The sequence below is a fragment of the Ranitomeya imitator genome, chromosome 8 (genome assembly GCF_032444005.1).
Source record: "Ranitomeya imitator isolate aRanImi1 chromosome 8, aRanImi1.pri, whole genome shotgun sequence".
Taxonomy (NCBI): domain Eukaryota; kingdom Metazoa; phylum Chordata; class Amphibia; order Anura; family Dendrobatidae; genus Ranitomeya; species Ranitomeya imitator.
Genome location: NC_091289.1, coordinates 154730902 through 154748240, shown reverse-complemented (window position 1 = coordinate 154748240; position 17339 = coordinate 154730902). Strand labels below are relative to the sequence as shown.

Here is a 17339-nt window from a genome sequence, read left to right as displayed (position 1 = left end):
TACCTGAACCAAAGGCTATTTGTTTTCTGTTGTTTGCAACATGGTTTATGAAGCAATAAACCCAGTGAACTTTAAAGGAACACGTCTCCTGAGTGTCAGCCGTCGCAGCTGAGTGAGTGAAATCCTTACAATTGGTGGAGACGTGCGAGCAGCGTTCCCAGCGGAGACGTGAGTTTATTTTGAATGTCCTGGGTCAAGGCTGTTGCAAGCCAGCAAGCATTGCCGGAGAAAATGGAGGACCTGCTGAAACAATTGGTCCAGATGCAGTCACAGCAGGAGAAAAGGCAGAGCCAGCAGGAGCAAAGGCAGCAAGAGACCAACAGGCTGTTGATGCAGCAGATACAACAGAGCCAGCAGGAGCAACGGCAGCAGATGCAACAAAGCCAGCAGGAGCAACGGCAGCAGTTACAACAGAGCCAGCAGCAGATGCAGCAGAGCCAGCAGGAGCAACGGCAGCAGATGCAGCAGAGCCAGCAGGAGCATCAGCAGCAGATGCAGCTTCTGGCAACCGCCATCCAGGGCAAGGCGAGCGCCCCAACCCCAGGTTTGGCTGATGACACCCACGTCCGGAAAACGGTAAGACGCGCGTTGCAGAAAATGACTCCCGGGGATGATGTTGAGGCCTTCCTGACGGTGTTTGAGAGGGTCGCTGAGAGGGAAAAACTTCCTCCAGAGCAGTGGGCAGAGGTACTTGCGCCATACCTGACGGGAGAACCCCAGAAGGTGTACTATGATTTGACCTTGCAGGATGCCAAAGAGTATCACAAATTGAAAGCCGAGATTCTCGCACGTTTGGGGGTGACACTGACTGTCAGGGCACAGCGAGTTCACTCCTGGGGCTATCACTGGGACAAACCACCTCGTTCCCAAATGTTTGATCTGTTGCACCTGGTCCAGAAATGGCTGCAGCCAGAATCCTCTGCGCCTGCACAGATGGTAGAACGGGTGATGATGGATCGGTTTGTCCATTCCCTCCCGAGGCCTATACAGTCTTGGGTTGCCCAGGGTGATCCCCAGAATGCCGACGAGCTGATCGGACTGGTTGAGAGGTACCAAGGGTTGGAAGGCTCCTTCGGGAGGCAGCCCATGCCGTACTGGGGATCCCAGAAGGCAGCTGAGTCCCAAAAAGGGGTGGTGCGTCCAAGGTCACAAAGGGCGGGGGAGGTGGTGCCCAAGGTCCCCACGGGTGATATTATTTGTTGGAGGTGCCACAAGCCAGGACATATAGCTGCCCGTTGTTCCCAAACCACTGAGCAGATGGACTGCAGCATGGGACGCCGTTGTTCATACTATGCGTATCCAGCTTGCAGTGTGAACTCTCCGCCCAACGAGGGACCTCAAGCATGTCCCGTGAAGGTGAACGGTCAAGCAGTAACGGCACTGTTAGACTCGGGGAGCCTAGTGACCCTGGTGAGGGCCACTTTTCCTCTCCACCTGCTCCCGGGAAAGAAGGTCGGAGTGCGGTGCATACATGGTGATGCAAAGGACTACCCTGTGGCCAGTGTGAACATTGAAACGACATGTGGCACGGAGTCCCACATAGTCGGCGTCGTTCAGGACTTGTTGCACCCTATAATTATTGGCCGGGATTTCTGTTTGTTTTGGGATTTGTGGGGGAAAGGTTCTGAGCTCCCTAGCAAGAGTAGGGAACCAGTGAACCCGGGAAGGGTGGTGCCACACCCAGAGTCAGACAGATTTCCTTTTTGTGTCCTGGCTGGAGATGAGGAGGAAGTGTCCCCTGCATCTGACATTCTGGAGTTAGAGGTATCCGGTGAAAATTTTGGGACTGCCCAACATAGGGACCCCACTCTGAGGGAAGCCTTTAATAATGTCACAGTTATTGACGGGGTGGTACAGGAGCCGGGGGCAGACACAAGATTTCCCCATTTTCTAATGAGCAGGGAGTTGTTGTACCGGGTCACGAAAATAAGGGAGGACTTGGTAGAGCAGTTGGTAGTGCCGGGTCCATATAGACGGAAGGTGTTGGACATGGCCCATTCACACATCTTGGGTGGACACCTAGGGGTGGAAAAAACGCAGGAACGGGTTGTGCAGAGGTTCTTTTGGCCTGGGTGCCACCGGGAAATAGTGAACTATTGCAGGTCCTGCCCTACATGTCAGCTAACTGCTCCCACTCCTCATTTCCGGAACCCCCTTGTGCCACTGCCCATTATTGAGGTGCCATTCGAGAGAATTGCCATGGACTTGGTCGGTCCCTTAGTTAAATCAGCCCGGGGCCATCAGTATATATTAGTCATCCTGGACTACGCCACACGCTATCCTGAGGCAATTCCCTTGAGAAATTCTTCTTCAAAGAGTATAGCTCGCGAGTTGGTCCATGTCTTTTCCCGGACAGGTCTGCCGAAGGAGATCCTGACTGACCAGGGGACACCTTTCATGAGCAAGGTGATGAGGGAACTATGCAAAGCCCTGAAAATCTCCCAGTTGAGGACCTCGGTGTACCATCCCCAGTCAGATGGCCTTGTTGAGAGATTTAACAAGACACTGAAGAGCATGCTGAGAAAAGCTATAGAGAAAGACGGTAGAGACTGGGATTGTCTCTTACCCTATTTGATGTTTTCCATTCGTGAAGTTCCACAGGCCTCCACAGGTTTCTCACCGTTTGAGCTTCTGTATGGCCGACATCCACGAGGACTCCTGGATATAGCCAAGGAAACCTGGGAAGCCGAAGTCACGCCCCACAGAAGCGTCATTGAGCATGTGGCCCTGATGCAGCAGAGGATTGCAAAGGTGATGCCTATCGTGAAAGAACACATTCTCCAAGCACAAGAAGCTCAGGCCAGGGTCTACAACCGGTCTGCAAGAGTGAGGCAATTCAATCCGGGAGACCGAGTTCTTGTGTTAGTTCCGACAGTGGAAAGCAAGTTCTTGGCCAAATGGCAAGGGCCATATGAGGTTGTCGAGAAACTTGGTGAAGTAAACTATAAAATTCACCAACCAGGAAGACGGAAACCATTCCAAGTATACCATGTCAACCTTATCAAGCCGTGGCAAGATAGAGAGCCGACAGTAACTCCATCGTTGTTAAGCAACCCAGAAGATGAGGTTGGAGCGGTTACTATAGCGGAGACGCTATCGGAGTCCCAGAAACAGCAATGCCGGGAGTTACTCCAGAAAAACAGGGACTTGTTTTCCGAGTTGCCTGGGTACACGAAGGTCATAGAGCATGAGGTCCTGACAGAGCCCCATGTGCGCATGAACGTGAAGCCCTATAGAATTCCTGAGGCCCGTCGAGAAATAGTCTCCAAGGAAGTGGAGCGTATGTTGAAGCTTGGAGTCATTGAGGAATCCAAGAGCGGTTGGTCGAGCCCAATTGTCCTGGTCCCAAAACCTGATGGGGAGTGGAGATTTTGCAACGACTATAGGAAGTTGAATGAGGTCTCCAAGTTCGACGCATATCCCATGCCCCGAGTTGATGAGCTCATCGAAAGGCTTGGGCCCGCCAGGTACATAACCACCTTGGATTTGACGAAGGGGTATTGGCAGATCCCCATGGCACAGGAAGCCAAGGAGAAGACGGCGTTTTCTACACCAGATGGATGCTTCCAGTATGTCCGGATGCCATTTGGCCTACAGGGAGCTCCGGCCACCTTCCAAAGGGCTATGGATAGAGTCCTTGCACCCCACAAGGCATACGCTGCTGCGTACCTAGATGATATCGTCATCTTTAGCCCGGACTGGGAGAGTCATCTGGAGAAAGTCCAAGCGGTGTTTGATGCTATAAGAGAGGCCGGATTTACAATAAACCCGAAGAAGTGTGCATTGGGTAAAGAAGAAGCTAAGTACCTTGGATACATAGTGGGTCATGGAGAAATAAAACCCCAAATCAGTAAAGTGGAGGCAATTCAAACATGGCCAAAACCAGTTTCCAAGAAGCAAGTTAAAGCCTTCCTGGGAATCGTGGGATATTACAGGAGGTTCATCCCAAACTTCGCCACAATGGCGGCGCCTCTGACTGACCTGCTAAAAGGGACAAAATCAGTAATGGTTAAGTGGTCCGAAGAAACAGATTCAGCCTTCCAAGAAATGAAAGAGGCTTTATGTAAGCAACCCGTTCTGATGGCCCCAAACTTCAAGAAAGAGTTTATTCTTCAGACAGATGCCTCAGATGTTGGGGTGGGAGCAGTCCTTTCCCAAGAACTACATGGGGAGGAGCATCCTGTTCTCTATCTGAGTAGGAAGCTGTCCTCGTCTGAAAAGAACTACTCAGTCGTTGAGAAGGAGTGCTTGGCCATAAAATGGGCAGTGGACACATTGCGGTACTATCTGCTGGGACGTAAATTTAGACTGGTATCTGACCATGCCCCGCTTAGGTGGATGAGAGAAACGAAGGGTAGAAATGCTAGAGTCACCCGTTGGTTCTTAGCCCTGCAGGACTTCAGTTTCCATGTGGAACATAGGGCCGGAAAGCTGCACGGTAATGCGGATGCCCTATCGAGAATCCCTTGTTTAGTGGGGGAAAGTGCCAAGCCCCACGGCTTTAGGCAGAGGGGGGAGGTATGTAGCATGGCTAAAGGGTTTGTAGTCGATGGGAGGTATGTGCCACATAAGTGCCTGGTTGCTGTAATGTAGCCCGGAGTATTTCTTTCTTGCACATAATCTGGTATATGTGTTTCAGGACCTGTGGTAATGTCAGACCACATGGCTAATCATGTGATGGGTTACTGGGTGGTGTTAGCTCTTTATAAGACTGGCTAATCCTTTACACAGCAGATATGTGTGGAGGTGAAACCCTCCTGAGTGTGTTACGGCTTCAGGACTGAGCCGGATGAACTGGACACTTGTTTTTCTTTACCTGAACCAAAGGCTATTTGTTTTCTGTTGTTTGCAACATGGTTTATGAAGCAATAAACCCAGTGAACTTTAAAGGAACACGTCTCCTGAGTGTCAGCCGTCGCAGCTGAGTGAGTGAAATCCTTACAGGTACTAAAAATAAAAATTAAAAAAGGCTCTTCAGAAAAATAAAAATTACCTTTGTTTCGCAAAGTGTCTTCCTCTGAAAAATTTGGGTAAAATTCAGCAAAACAGGCAAATTCAAAATTGAAACAATCCTCTCATCTTTACCGTCTGAACTTTTCATATCGATTGACGTAGAAATAGATTAGTTAAGAATGGATGAAACACAGGTAAAAGTGATTTGAAACATTTTTAATGCGTTTTTTTTAACAGAACCTTTTGATACCTGATCCGCAAAACAGGTAACAATAGGACATGCTCTGACGTTCACGGATTGGACATATTGATCTTTTTTTTTCGCAAATGTGCAAATGGATCAATGAGACCTTAAAGGACACAAGGACGAGAATAAACGGATGTGTGAATGTAACCTAAGAATAAATAAATGCTTTTCTGCTGGAATTATAATGTTACTTAGTCATTCTTCTCCAGTGTTCCCAAAACCCCTGTGTGCAGCAAATCTTGAGTCCTCCCTGTATTTCTCCTGCTGGATGTGTTTGCACATTCTTGGATGCAATAAGGAGCTCCGCTCTTGGCACGGCTTATTGGTTTAATACTAAACTATTTGCAGTCTTTGCATTCTCGCCGGCCTCCTCCTTCAAAATTATGCAAGTGTTTCTTCACTAAACTCGTCAAGAAAAGGTAGGCAGCATATATCTGCTGAGCAAAACATACTCCTGAGTATAAACAAAGCCTCCCAAGTATTTCCAAACCACTTCTCATTTTTGTGATAAAGATTGCATATATTAAGAGAGAAGTGAAATGTCTGGCGAGGCCGCTCTCCTCTTGGCTTTTACTGCTCAGATTTAAAGGGAAAAAATACAGTTTTTTAAAATAATAAATGCAAACCAAAACAGAGTTTATTTACTTTTCAATGTCTTAAGAATGGCTGGACTTGCCTAAAAACATAGTATGCAAGTGCCTATGATAGGTACGTGGATGCAACAGCGCAGACAATGAGGAGACAGTGGTACTTAAACCAACAACTATTTATTCGTTTATCGTGACCCATGGGGTGCCTAGGCGCAATATCAGGGGATAATGCAAATAGTGACAAAGAATCAAGTTATGTTACAAGAAGAATACAGCAATTCAGACAAACAGGATATAGACAAAATGATATTTACACACTATTGCTCTATTGTTGCGAATAAATAATTGCTATAGTCAGTGATGTCTTAGTCCTAATACCTCAAACCACAGGGTGTCACTGTCACTAGTGGGCCCGTCACCGTTATCACTCTCTAGGCAACACAATACGTCACACAGGCCTTAATGGGGGTTGACTATACTACCTGCTAGGCCGCAAGTCCCGGGTTGGTGAGTCACTCAGCCCACTCGCCACATTGGCCACCTTCATTCCCTGAAGCATGGCACCGATCCCCACATTATACCGTACGTCTACATTGGAAGCGACTGCGGATACGGCCTAATCTACTTTCTCTCTGCTCTTAATCTGGCTGGTCTATCTTGGGTCTGGTCTCTCTCAGGTCTGGTCTCTCTGGGGTCTTCACTCTGGGCTGGTCTCTCTTGGGACTTCACTCGGGTCTGGCCTCTCTTGGGTCTTCACTCAGGGCTGCTCTCTTGTAATGGTGTCTATAAGCCAGCTCACTGTACCGCATGTCTGGCAGATCCCAGGCACTGCCCGTAGGGCACTCCCTGTGTCTCTTAAAGAGACAGACCGCACTGTCCTAAAGTGTCGCCAGCCAATAGCTGGGAGACACATTATTTAAGTCACCTCCACCTGTTGGGAGGTGCCTGAGAAATGTGTTCTGTCAGCCAGTCTACACGCTTGCTAGTTCTCAGGTCCCCGTGCCTGTCTGTATTTCAGTTGTTACTTCCAGTGTACTTGCTGTGCCTTCCTGTATACCAGCTGTGCCTGCCTGCACCTGCCATGCTTTCCTGTATACCAGCTGTGTCAGCCTGCATCTGCTGTGCCCACCCTTTCCTTGCCATTCCAGGTTACTAACCCTTAGGGGGTCAGCTGCTGTGTGTCCGAGGTCTGTCCTGGAGTAGCACCTGGTGTCCATCTGGAGCCTTTTATAATTCCTAACTGCATCAGAGCAATCACATGGCCTTGTGCCTCCTCCAGTATCTTTAATGAGAGAACAAGCATTTCACTCTTGAGTACCTGCTAATGTAATTCTGTTTTCACTTCTTCTATCATCTTTGACCTGCAGATTGCGGTATTCGCTTGCAGCCACTCTGTTAGGCATTAACTGTGTGCGTCTTCTCACTTCTCTATCTCCTTACACATCAGCGGCAGTAAGTAATAAAAATGCCTTAAAACATTCCCTCTCTCTCATTATTCTGGCATTTGGCAAATATTAATAATTATGGTAATCCTAATTAACCTAAAACGGGAAAGGTTTATTCTGATTTCATGTCAGATATTGAGAAAAACATGCAGATGTGTCTTTTTATATAGTGTATGTAAACTTCTGGTTTCAACTGTATACGTAAGACAACAAGGAAGGAAGGAAGATTTTAGAAACTCACTGCAGCTCTTTTAACTAAAGGGAATCAATCATATAAACAGAAATAATTGTATCAATGTCTATGTTATCGCAACCTTAAATGCTCTTGGTGTCATCACACCACACCATTTTAGTGAAGGGAGTGATATTCTCAGATGTTCTCAGATGTTCTTACTCACTAAGATGATTTGAATGGTAAACTCATAGGGCCTGTCACGGATCCCTACTCCGTGGCGTCACTAATTCGTCACGTGCCTGCTCTCACACCTGACTTGGGGTTGTGCCTGCAAGGGTTAATCTATCTCCCCACTCTCAGTCCAGCATTCAACCTCTGTCCTATGCTGTAATGGGAGCATAAATCACACACCGACCCAGGCCACACACCCGCTCATACGCGCTGCCACCACTCACCGAATACACGGGCGATGAGTCCCAGAAATAATAATACTAATAAAAATATGTCTTTCACTCATAAGGCTCACACACTTTAGGCTATGGATTCTTTTAGAACATTCAAGGTTCAACTTGTTAAAGTTTTATACTTTAATAACAAAAGGGCCAGTGCTTACAATAAGAAAAGGTATAAAAATGATAATAAAAAGACATACAACTTATGCACAATAGTATCAAAATAAACAGGAGAAAACTTACAGAAAATCATCTAACTGGTAGTTGCTTTCTGCTCCCTGAGGGGGGGGGGTGAATGGAGTTGGTGGAACACATCAGCTTCTCAGGCTGCCCTCACATGTGAACACAATTCTATGTCTGCAGCCTAAATTTATAACTTTGGTCTGAGGTCAGGTTTCTAGACCGGCCCCTCAGGTTAATATCATAATTGCTGGCTTGTTGATTGGCCACGGCCGCTCTACTAATGAATATATATTATTTTCCTCTTGAGACACTTGTGACCAGGTTCCCAGGAATAGATCACCTCAGGCCGCAATTTAGCATCTCCCCTCCAAGACCTCAGAGGTGCCAAATGTTACCTTCTTCTTGGCTCTAGCTAGACCTCCTGGTGTGATATGGAGACAATTTCTACTAGTCCCAAGGAAGTACCTATTAACACCTAGGTGTGACTTGCCTTCAGGACAGGTGTTACATTATCACTAGACACACATATACCCCTAGACATATGTCACTACACACACACACACATATATATATATATATATATACATATATACAGTGGGGCAAAAAAGTATTTAGTCAGTCAGCAATAGTGCAAGTTCCACCACTTAAAAAGATGAGAGGCGTCTGTAATTTACATCATAGGTAGACCTCAACTATGGGAGACAAACTGAGAAAAAAAAATCCAGAAAATCACATTGTCTGTTTTTTTATCATTTTTTTTGCATATTATGGTGGAAAATAAGTAGTATTTGGTCAGAAACAAACAATCAAGATTTCTGGCTCTCACAGACCTGTAACTTCTTCTTTAAGAGTCTCCTCTTTCCTCCACTCATTACCTGTAGTAATGGCACCTGTTTAAACTTGTTATCAGTATAAAAAGACACCTGTGCACACCCTCAAACAGTCTGACTCCAAACTCCACTATGGTGAAGACCAAAGAGCTGTCAAAGGACACCAGAAACAAAATTGTAGCCCTGTACCAGGCTGGGAAGACTGAATCTGCAATAGCCAACCAGCTTGGAGTGAATAAATCAACAGTGGGAGCAATAATTAGAAAATGGAAGACATACAAGACCACTGATAATCTCCCTCGATCTGGGGCTCCACGCAAAATCCCACCCCGTGGGGTCAGAATGATCACAAGAACGGTGAGCAAAAATCCCAGAACCACGCGGGGGGACCTAGTGAATGAACTGGAGAGAGCTGAGACCAATGTAACAAGGCCTACCATAAGTAACACACTACGCCACCATGGACTCAGATCCTGCAGTGCCAGACGTGTCCCACTGCTTAAACCAGTACATGTCCGGGACCGTCTGAAGTTTGCTAGAGAGCATTTGGATGATCCAGAGGAGTTCTGGGAGAATGTCCTATGGTCTGATGAAACCAAACTGGAACTGTTTGGTAGAAACACAACTTGTCGTGTTTGGCGGAAAAAGAATACTGAGTTGCATCCATCAAACACCATACCTACTGTAAAGCATGGTGGTGGAAACATCATGCTTTGGGGCTGTTTCTCTGCAAAGGGGCCAGGACGACTGATCCGGGTACATAAAAGAATGAATGGGGCCATGTATCGTGAGATTTTGAGTGCAAACCTCCTTCCATCAGCAAGGGCATTGAAGATGAAACGTGGCTGGGTCTTTCAACATGACAATGATCCAAAGCACACCGCCAGGGCAACGAAGGAGTGGCTTCGTAAGAAGCATTTCAAGGTTCTGGAGTGGCCTAGCCAGTCTCCAGATCTCAACCCTATAGAAAACCTTTGGAGGGAGTTGAAAGTCTGTGTTGCCAAGCGAAAAGCCAAAAACATCACTGCTCTAGAGGAGATCTGCATGGAGGAATGGGCCAACATACCAACAACAGTGTGTGGCAACCTTGTGAAGACTTACAGAAAACGTTTGACCTCTGTCATTGGCAACAAAGGATATATTACAAAGTATTGAGATGAAATTTTGTTTCTGACCAAATACTTATTTTCCACCATAATATGCAAATAAAATGTTAAAAAAACAGACAATGTGATTTTCTGGATTTTTTTTTCTCAGTTTGTCTCCCATAGTTGAGGTCTACCTATGATGTAAATTACAGACGCCTCTCATCTTTTTAAGTGGTGGAACTTGCACTATTGCTGACTGACTAAATACTTTTTTGCCCCACTGTATATATATATATATATATATATATATATATATATATATATATATATATATTTCACCACAGGGCCTAAACATGATTATGGAAGTATGAAACCACAAAATAGTGCATACTCTATTACCAGTATTTTCATGTAGAATGGATGTGCATCATCTATCATTTCTGAATTTGCTCTACCCTATAACCTTTTTCTTCCTTTTCAGCCATCAGATGTCCATATTCAAAAGGATGAGGTTCAGTGCCAAGGTTAAGCTTTTGCTATGGAAGAACTGGACCCTCCGTAAAAGGCAGAAGGTACTGTCAGGTTAAACACAAGACATTTCTTATCACTAAGTCATTGGCACACCAAAAACAAGAATTTGCTTTGAAAATGTTTATAACTTTATTTTCTGAAAACAAAGTTTGTTAATTCTTGACATCTCAAAATCGCCCAACTCCCCATAACTTTTTTTCCTAGTATTTTTCCTAAAATGTCCTGCTGCTTTCTTTCCACTGGTAGTTACAGAGGTCTGTGTCTTGTTCTTGTTTTCCACATTCTCTCGACACTTATTTTTCAGTCCATATCCAATCTTTTGGTGCCAACTGTAAACCATCATCAGGAAACTGTTGACAGAGCTCTAACTCTTATTAAAATGTAAATGTAATGGTCACTGTTAGCACAATTTCCAAGCTCATTGGCATATCATAGCCCCAGAAAGCAGTGGAAATTTATAGCTTAATCACAGCATTTGGATAAAATAATCAGCGGCAATAGAGGCAATATCAAATCACCCCTCCACACATTCAATGAAGATAAAGGCATTCTTTATACATCAACTTGGTTTATTTTCTCAGTGAGAATTCTCTTGTTAAAGGGAACCTGTCACACCGTGCATGCCGTCCGATCTGTGGACTGCACAGTATAAAGAATGAGAAGCTGAGCAGAATGATACAGTGGGGAAAATAAGTATTGGATGCACTGCTGATTTTGCAAGTTTTCCCACCTACAAAGAATGGAGAGGTCTGCAATTTTTATCGTAGGTACACTTCAACTGTGAGAGACAGAATCTAAATATAAAAAAACAGAAAATCACATTCTATGATTTTTTTAATTAATTAAATTGCATTTTATTGCATGAAATAAGTATTTGATCACCTACCAACCAGCAATATTTTTGGCTCTCACAGACCTGTTAGTTTTTCCTTAAGAAGCCCTCCTACTCTGCACTCATTACCTGTATTAACCACCCTGTTTGAACTAGTTAGCTGTGTAAAATACACCTGTCCACACAATCACACTCCAACCTCTCCATCATGGCCAAGACCAAACAACTGTCTAAGGACACCAGAGACAAAATTGCAGACCTGCACAAGGCTGGGATGGGCTACAAGACAATAGGGCAAGCAGCTTTTTGAGAAGGCAACAACTGTTGACACAATTATTAGAAAATGGAAGAAACACAAGATGACTGTCAATCTTCCTCGGTCTGGGGCTCCATTCAAGATCTCGCCTCGTGGGGTAAGGATGATTCTGAGAAAGGTCAGGAATCAGCTCAGAACTACATGGGAGGACCTGGTCAATGACCTGAAGAGAGCTCGGACCACAGTCTCAAACATTACCATTAGTAACACACTAAGCCGTCATGGATTAAAATACTGCAGGGCACACAAGGTCCCCCTGCTCACGCCAGCACATGTCCAGGCCCGTTTGAAGTTCGCCAATGACATCTGGATGATCCAGAGGAGGCATGGGAGAAGGTGGTCAAATGAGACCAAGATAGAAGTTTTTGTTATCAACTCCACTCACTGTCTTTGGAGGAAGAAGAAAGATGAGTACAACCCCAAGAACATCATCCCAGCCGTGAAGCATGGTGGCGGAAACATTATACATTGGGGGTGCTTTTCTGCAAAGGGGACAAGATGACTGCACCGTATTGAAGAGGGAAGGATGGGTCATGTATCGTGAGTTTTTGGCCAACAACCTCCTTCCTTCAGTAAGAGCAATGAAGATGAGTCGTGTCACACACACAGCCAGGAAAACTAAGGAGTGGCTCCGTAAGAAGCATTTCAAGGTCCTGGAGTGGCCTAGCCAGTGTCCGGACCTGAACCCAATAGAAAATCTTTGGAGGGAGCTGAAACTCAATGTTGCCCAGGGAGAGCCCCAAACCCTGGAAGATCTGGAGAAGATTTGTATGGAGGAGTGGGCCAAAATCCCTGCTGCAGTATGATAGTCAAGAACTACAGGAAACGTCTGACCTCTGTAATTGCAAACAAAAGTTTCTGTACAAAATATTAAGTTCTGTTTTTATATTGTATCAAATACTTATTTCATGCAATAAAATGAAATTTAATTATTTAACAATCTTTCAATGTGATTTTCTGAATTGTATTTTTAGATTCTGTCTCTCACAGGTGAAATGTACCTACGATAAACATTACAGACCTCTACATTCTTTGTAGGTGGGAAAACTTGCAAAATCGGCAGCGTATCAAATACTTGTTTTCCCCGCAATATATGGGTTTGTTGGAAAAGATTCAATATGACTTCAGTGATAGACAGCTATCTGCATGCACAGTCATACAGGGAAGTCTGGCAATCACTGATTAGCACCGCCCACTGGACTCCTACATGCAAACACTACAGATTTCAATGAATAAAATACAAGTTTTACTGAAACTTGGCCCATAAAAAGTCTATCATTCTGATCAGCTCCTCCTGCTCTATATCATTCTGCTGTGGATCAGATACTATTTTGAATATGACGAGTTCCTTTAAAATTGATTAGGTGATTGACAATGGATAAATATGCACAGCCGACAGCCCTTCCTTACATTTTCATACTGTTTCACAAGCTTGATTTGGCCAAGCATCCTTGTTTTTTTTCCAATGAAGAGCAGGAGCCAAGTGACCTACAGAGTTTAGGCATTTTGAACTTCAACATGCCCGATCCTCGTTTCATTGACATCCACGGTCTAGTCCAGTCAACAGACCCCTTTACGCATTCATATAATGAAAGGGTATGATTACATTAAAGGGTTTATGACATAGCATCTTTTCAGGAGTCTACAGCTCCCCTGCCTCTTTGCTTCCCGCTTGCTGCGGGCAGTGTGCTCATGATTTATCGGCAGTTTGGATGAGTAGCATCGTCATTCTGTAGGACTGTGCACTCCCAATGCTGCTGCATGAGGCAGCTTTTGCTGTGCAGCATTGGAGGAGCTGGCCAGGAACAGTGCGCTCTAACGATCCTGGCCAGCCTCAGTGCAGCACTCGCAAACTCTACTGGAAAAAGCTTGTAAGCGCTGAACATATTCAGCCAACACAGCTAGTTGAAGCCATGAACAATATTATATCAAAATAAATCCATTTTCAGAACGAAGAGGACTTTTAAAAACCAGTAAATGGCAAAGTTGCTTGTTTGTTTACAAGTACTTTGCAATTTTATCCATGTAAGAAGTTTGGAAAAAAACTTTAGAGCAGTGTCCCCCAACTCGTGTCCTCAAGAGCCACCAACACGTCACGTTTTCAAGATTTCCTTAGCATTTTCATAATCTGTGTAATACTAAGAAAATCTTGAAAACATGATCTGTTGGTGGCTCTTGAGGACAGGAGTTGGGGAACACTGTTTTAGGAGCTTACCAGGATTTTTTGAATATGACTGTGAGCATGACTTTGCTGGTTTGTTATGCCAGTAGATAATCCCTTTACTTAACTAATAACTTTATAAATGCAGACAGAGCTCTTCAACGTGAATAGTAAATGTCACATTATTACTTCACACCCATAATACATAAGGTGAAGGTGTGAGAATTGGCTACAACCATCTCTTAATGCAGCAGGTTCACTCTAGGTGCGGCCCATGAACCTGTCTCAGGTGAAAACTGTTTGCAGATTTATCATTATTTCACAGTTGTAAATCAGGGAGAGGAGGGTCCTGACAACTTCCAAGGAATGTAGTGGTGGAATAGCTTGTTGTCAGCTATGGGACATATTCATAAAGACATTGATCATAAGACATATTAGCAGACATAATGATACAATACATTTTTGGCACTCAACTGGTAGAATGGATGAATTTTTTTGGCAGTCACTGATAAACGTTTCGGTCAATACAGCTGACCTTCCTCAGTACACCAACTGCTCGGGAGGTGTCTGGGTGAATAACACATGGGAGATATTCAGAGAATTTATAACTCCCCCCATGGATCAGAAGAGGTCCTAAAAGGGTCCGATAGCTCAGCGTTGATCAGAGGTGGCTCAGCATGTGGGCCCAATCTTGATCTTTTGTAAAATACAAGAATCAAAATCTCAAATCACATGTGAAGGCAAATAGGTCTGTGCATCTGTATAATGGTAAGACCCTATATAGTCTTGTGTTTAGCACGGACCTAAGTGGAGGACCAAAAGGATATCACGACTATCGGTGGTGGATAGTGGTGTCTCCTGCCAAATATGAACGCGGTATCCACCTCTTGTTCCATGACCCAAAATTGTCAAGTAAAGGTATCATCTGGTTTCTAAATTAGAGGTGAAACACTTGGCATCCACCTGACAAACATCAAGTCACCATTAACATTTACCAAGCAGAGCTCTGTACTGTTAGCAATAGTGTGGTATCTCAGCTCCATCTGAGGTCATCTGTCGTCAAAAATAATGACAGTACTAAAAGTAGGGATCTGGTGACCAATGTATGGAGATGTGGAGCTCAGCCCCATCACAGAGCGATTTCATGTTGATGGGAGAACACTTCTAGAAAAGTGGTCCATTTTAAAACACCATGTTGATGTGGCTGATAGTCAAAGTATGCTCAAGGGGTTTTAAGAACCAGGGTATTCTCTATATATAGGAGTGAGGATAACTTTCTGATCATTGGGAGTCTATCTTCTGGGACCTCCTATGATCCTGAGGATGGGTCACCAAAACCCTGACAGTAATATCTGAAACCCAAAGAATGGAGCTCTGCAGAGCCCAGTTTGAGGTTTGCATGCTCAGCCTCCACTCCATTCACGGAATATTGGACTGTCGGAAAAAGTCAAGTATAGCATTAAGTTATTGTCCCAAAGACAATGAATGAAATCGAGCCTGAGGATTTTCACATCAGCTCCATTCTACAGAGTCTCGCTTTAGGGTTCTGGAGCCCTGTTTTCGGGATTGCTGGAGGCTCTAGCAGTTGATATGTGATATGCAAGTTGGTTGGATAGGGAATATCTTGCCGTTTTGGGGAAAATTTGAGGAATATGCTCATATTCAGCGATTGCTAAAGTTTTGCAAATTAATTTGTAGTCATAAAGTGAGAATGTAACACACTGGTTCATTCTTCAATATCAGTGTCGTCTAATCCTTTATATGTTGTCTATTTTGTTCCTGTCATTGCCCACTTTGCATCATATATCACATTTAGGATGCAATCACAAGGCCGTATAAATCGGACCGAGATCGGACCACAATGCTCGGACTGGCCGGCAGCTCTCATGACCCGAGCGTGACAGCTGCATAGAAATACAGGAAACTGTTGCGCTTTGGTCGAGAGAGCTGCCGGCCAGTCCATGCACTGCGTTCCGATCTTGGTATGATTTTCTGAATGTGGCACATTTTCTACTGGATCTATTATTACAGTTGACACTTGCTGATATTCAGTATCTTGAAGGGAATTCTAAATGGGATTGAGTTTACAATTTGACCTCACCTGTTCTATCTTTCCAAAAAGCACTTTTGGGATTGCAGCATTAGGTGTCGGCAGATCCTGGAGACAGCTCTTGGCGGTAGGACAGCAGGCGCATCTGCACACCCACGTCCATAAATCCCCTCCAGGCAGTCTAGATTTCTATATTAGTTTGAAATATTTCCTTCCATGTGTTACAAGGTGTAATTGTTCTTAACAATTTTGATGCTGAATTTTTACAATTTTCTATTTGACAGCTTCGCTTTTTTGTGGAAATTTTCTGGCCCTTATCATTGATTCTTGTCCTGGTTTGGCTGAGAAATGCGAACCCCTTGTACCGCCAACATGAATGTAAGGAATCTCTAGTTTACTCTCTTTTGGGTTTTTTTTACAATCATTTCAATAGATGTTGCGCTGCACACAATAAGTAATGTGCTATGGAAACCAAATGAAATGAAACTGAAAGGGAGAAGATACAGATTAGATATTAGAAAACACTTATTGACAGTGAGGGTGATCAATGAGTGGAGCAGGCTGCCACGAGAGGTGGTGAGTTCTCCTTCAATGGAAGTCTTCAAATGGAGGCTGTATCAAAAATCTGCTAACAGATTGCCTTTAAAGGGAATCCGTCAGCAGGTTGTTGCTACCTCATCTGAGAGCAACATGATGTAGACATAGAGCTTACCCCGAATCTAACGATGTGTCACTTAGATTACTGGGTGCTTAGCATGCATGATTCAGCATGCATCATAGGGAGAACACTTTGTACGCCTGAATGATTCTTTAATGATTGATCTGTGGTTGTAGTTAATATTATATTCAGCGTATGCGTGTTCTAATTATTTCCACCATTATTAAACCATGAAGCATTCAGTTAGCTTGTGGATGTTAAAGAGACAGGTGTTTACATTTGCTTGAAAAATGCACCACCTTATCAGGAATCCAAAAGATTCCACTGGTCACGGTAGAGAATAAGACGTCAAGATGTGCCCCTCAATTGCATGGGTTTAGGAGATGCATACCTTCAGGCAGATAAAGTCCAGACACGAGCAAAAAAAAAAAAGAGGCCTTCAAGTAACCTAAAAGGAATGTAGCGCATAGACTTCTGATGTTTTGACAAGTGCTGTTTTAAATACTAAAGCTAAATTTTAATTCTTTTCCTGGTATTTATCCATTTATGCAGGTCATTTCCCAAACAAGGCGATGCCATCGGCAGGGGTTTTGCCGTGGTTACATGGAATATTCTGCAATACCAATAACCCTTGTTTTAGAAGTCCCACACGTGGAGAGTCGCCCGGCGTCGTCTCAAACTACAACAATTCTATGTAAGTAGTCATGGCCGTATATGTATACATTCTCGGGGGATCTGTATAACACAATGCATCAGTGGATGAGTCTTCATAGCGCCTCATAGGCCGTCACATCAAGGTAAAAAGTTCCCCCGTGGGTGAAACATTCC

The 17339-nt window shown here is 44.3% G+C and overlaps 1 protein-coding gene across 1 annotated transcript in view; it reads left to right on the top strand.

Moving 5' to 3' along the window:
* ABCA4 (ATP binding cassette subfamily A member 4) overlaps window positions 1–17339 on the top strand; it is a 200451-nt gene that overhangs the window by 14221 nt on the left and 168891 nt on the right. Inside the window, exons 2-4 of the mRNA XM_069737669.1 lie at window positions 10445–10535; window positions 16138–16231; window positions 17064–17205. Coding sequence (XP_069593770.1) covers window positions 10452–10535; window positions 16138–16231; window positions 17064–17205 — 320 coding nt within the window. The 5' untranslated portion in view covers window positions 10445–10451. The remainder of the gene's footprint in view (window positions 1–10444; window positions 10536–16137; window positions 16232–17063; window positions 17206–17339) is intronic.